Source organism: Fukomys damarensis, unplaced genomic scaffold, assembly GCF_012274545.1.
Source record: "Fukomys damarensis isolate Sample0158 unplaced genomic scaffold, DMR_v1.0_HiC HiC_scaffold_38, whole genome shotgun sequence".
Taxonomy (NCBI): domain Eukaryota; kingdom Metazoa; phylum Chordata; class Mammalia; order Rodentia; family Bathyergidae; genus Fukomys; species Fukomys damarensis.
The window spans coordinates 74,316,948-74,318,193 of NW_022900950.1; the positions used below are offsets into that span (position 1 = coordinate 74,316,948).

The 1,246-nt window shown below is 46.2% G+C and overlaps 1 protein-coding gene across 1 annotated transcript in view; it reads right to left on the reverse strand.

Moving 5' to 3' along the window:
* Tmem154 (transmembrane protein 154) overlaps positions 1-1,246 on the reverse strand; it is a 39,414-nt gene that overhangs the window by 35,282 nt on the left and 2,886 nt on the right. Inside the window, exon 2 of the mRNA XM_033759954.1 lies at positions 1,063-1,240. Within this exon, the coding sequence (XP_033615845.1) occupies positions 1,063-1,240 (178 nt within the window). The remainder of the gene's footprint in view (positions 1-1,062; positions 1,241-1,246) is intronic.

Below are 1,246 nucleotides of genomic sequence, written 5' to 3' on the forward strand. Positions count from 1 at the left end.
AAAAAAAAAAAAAAAAAAAGTAACTAACAAACACTATCTGCTTTTAGGAACTCATCAGTTTTTAGTGATAAGCATCATATCTATCCTACGGATGATTTTAGCATTTATCTACAATTATCGAGTTGCTCGTTTAGGCAGAATGCTTATAATGGTTTGAAGAAACCAAAGAACTAAAGAAAAATTTCCCTGGATGTGCTCGCAGCCCCTTCTAGCTCCCTTCCAGCTCCAAAACCTTGTGCATAAAGCTGTACAGTGATGGCCAAACTCAGTCTGAACATCAGTCTCCATCCCAACCAAGCTTCCTTCCAGGAAGAGGGAGGGAGCTAAGCAGACAGCTCCGGGGAGAAGCAGTGGGCGCCCTGGGGTGGTCCGGCTGAGAGCTAATGTCCAGAAGCCTCACATCTGCGAGGTGAGTGCCTGTCCCCATCCTACTGAAAGAACTGTAGCTTGAGAATTGCCCTCTGCTTCAGCATTGTGTACACCAGCTGTCCACAGTATCCACTGGCAGAAACCAAAGCGGCCAGAGCATTTATTTATCGAGGGCAAGTAACAAAACCTGGAGAGGCAATGCGGGCTGTTCCGTACGTCACAGAAACCGTCAAGAGAACAAATCAAATGCTGCTTCTAGCTCCAAATAATGAGATTTAAAATTTTGTCTCTTCCGACGCCTTTAATTGGCTACACTGGTATTACTTTTGCAAATAAACTTTCCAACAGCAACAACCAAAGCAAAGAAAATATCCTCAAAGTAACGAGATCAAAGACAAACAGATGAAAGAACTTTCTCCATGTGTTCAAGTGGATGCCTGGTAACTGCTCAGTTAATTTCCTGTTTACATTTTTTAAACTCATGGTTTTTCATTAAAATGCTTTCCCGGGCAGATTTCTGTACCCCAGCTTTCCAAGAGTTCTTGGAGCCAGCAGACCTCTCAGCCCATGCCGTTGAAAGCAAATCCATTATCTCTGTTTCTAACCGATCGAAAAATTCTTTTCCGTGAATTGCCAAACAGTTTATGGTTTTCTTAATGTGCCCATTAAAGCTGGTAAATTACAGGATCGCACGTCTCGGAGGCTGCCAGCGGTTTAAATCGAGTGAGAAGACTGGAGCGCGATTAGACCGCGGCGGCGAGTACTCCCTCCGCCCCTCCAAGGCGCAGTTTTCCTTCCCTCCGCTTCCACAGATAGGATGAGTTTCTGGGGCGCCCCTCCCCGAGGGCCCTGTGACCGCGGCGCCCGGGCTCTGGGG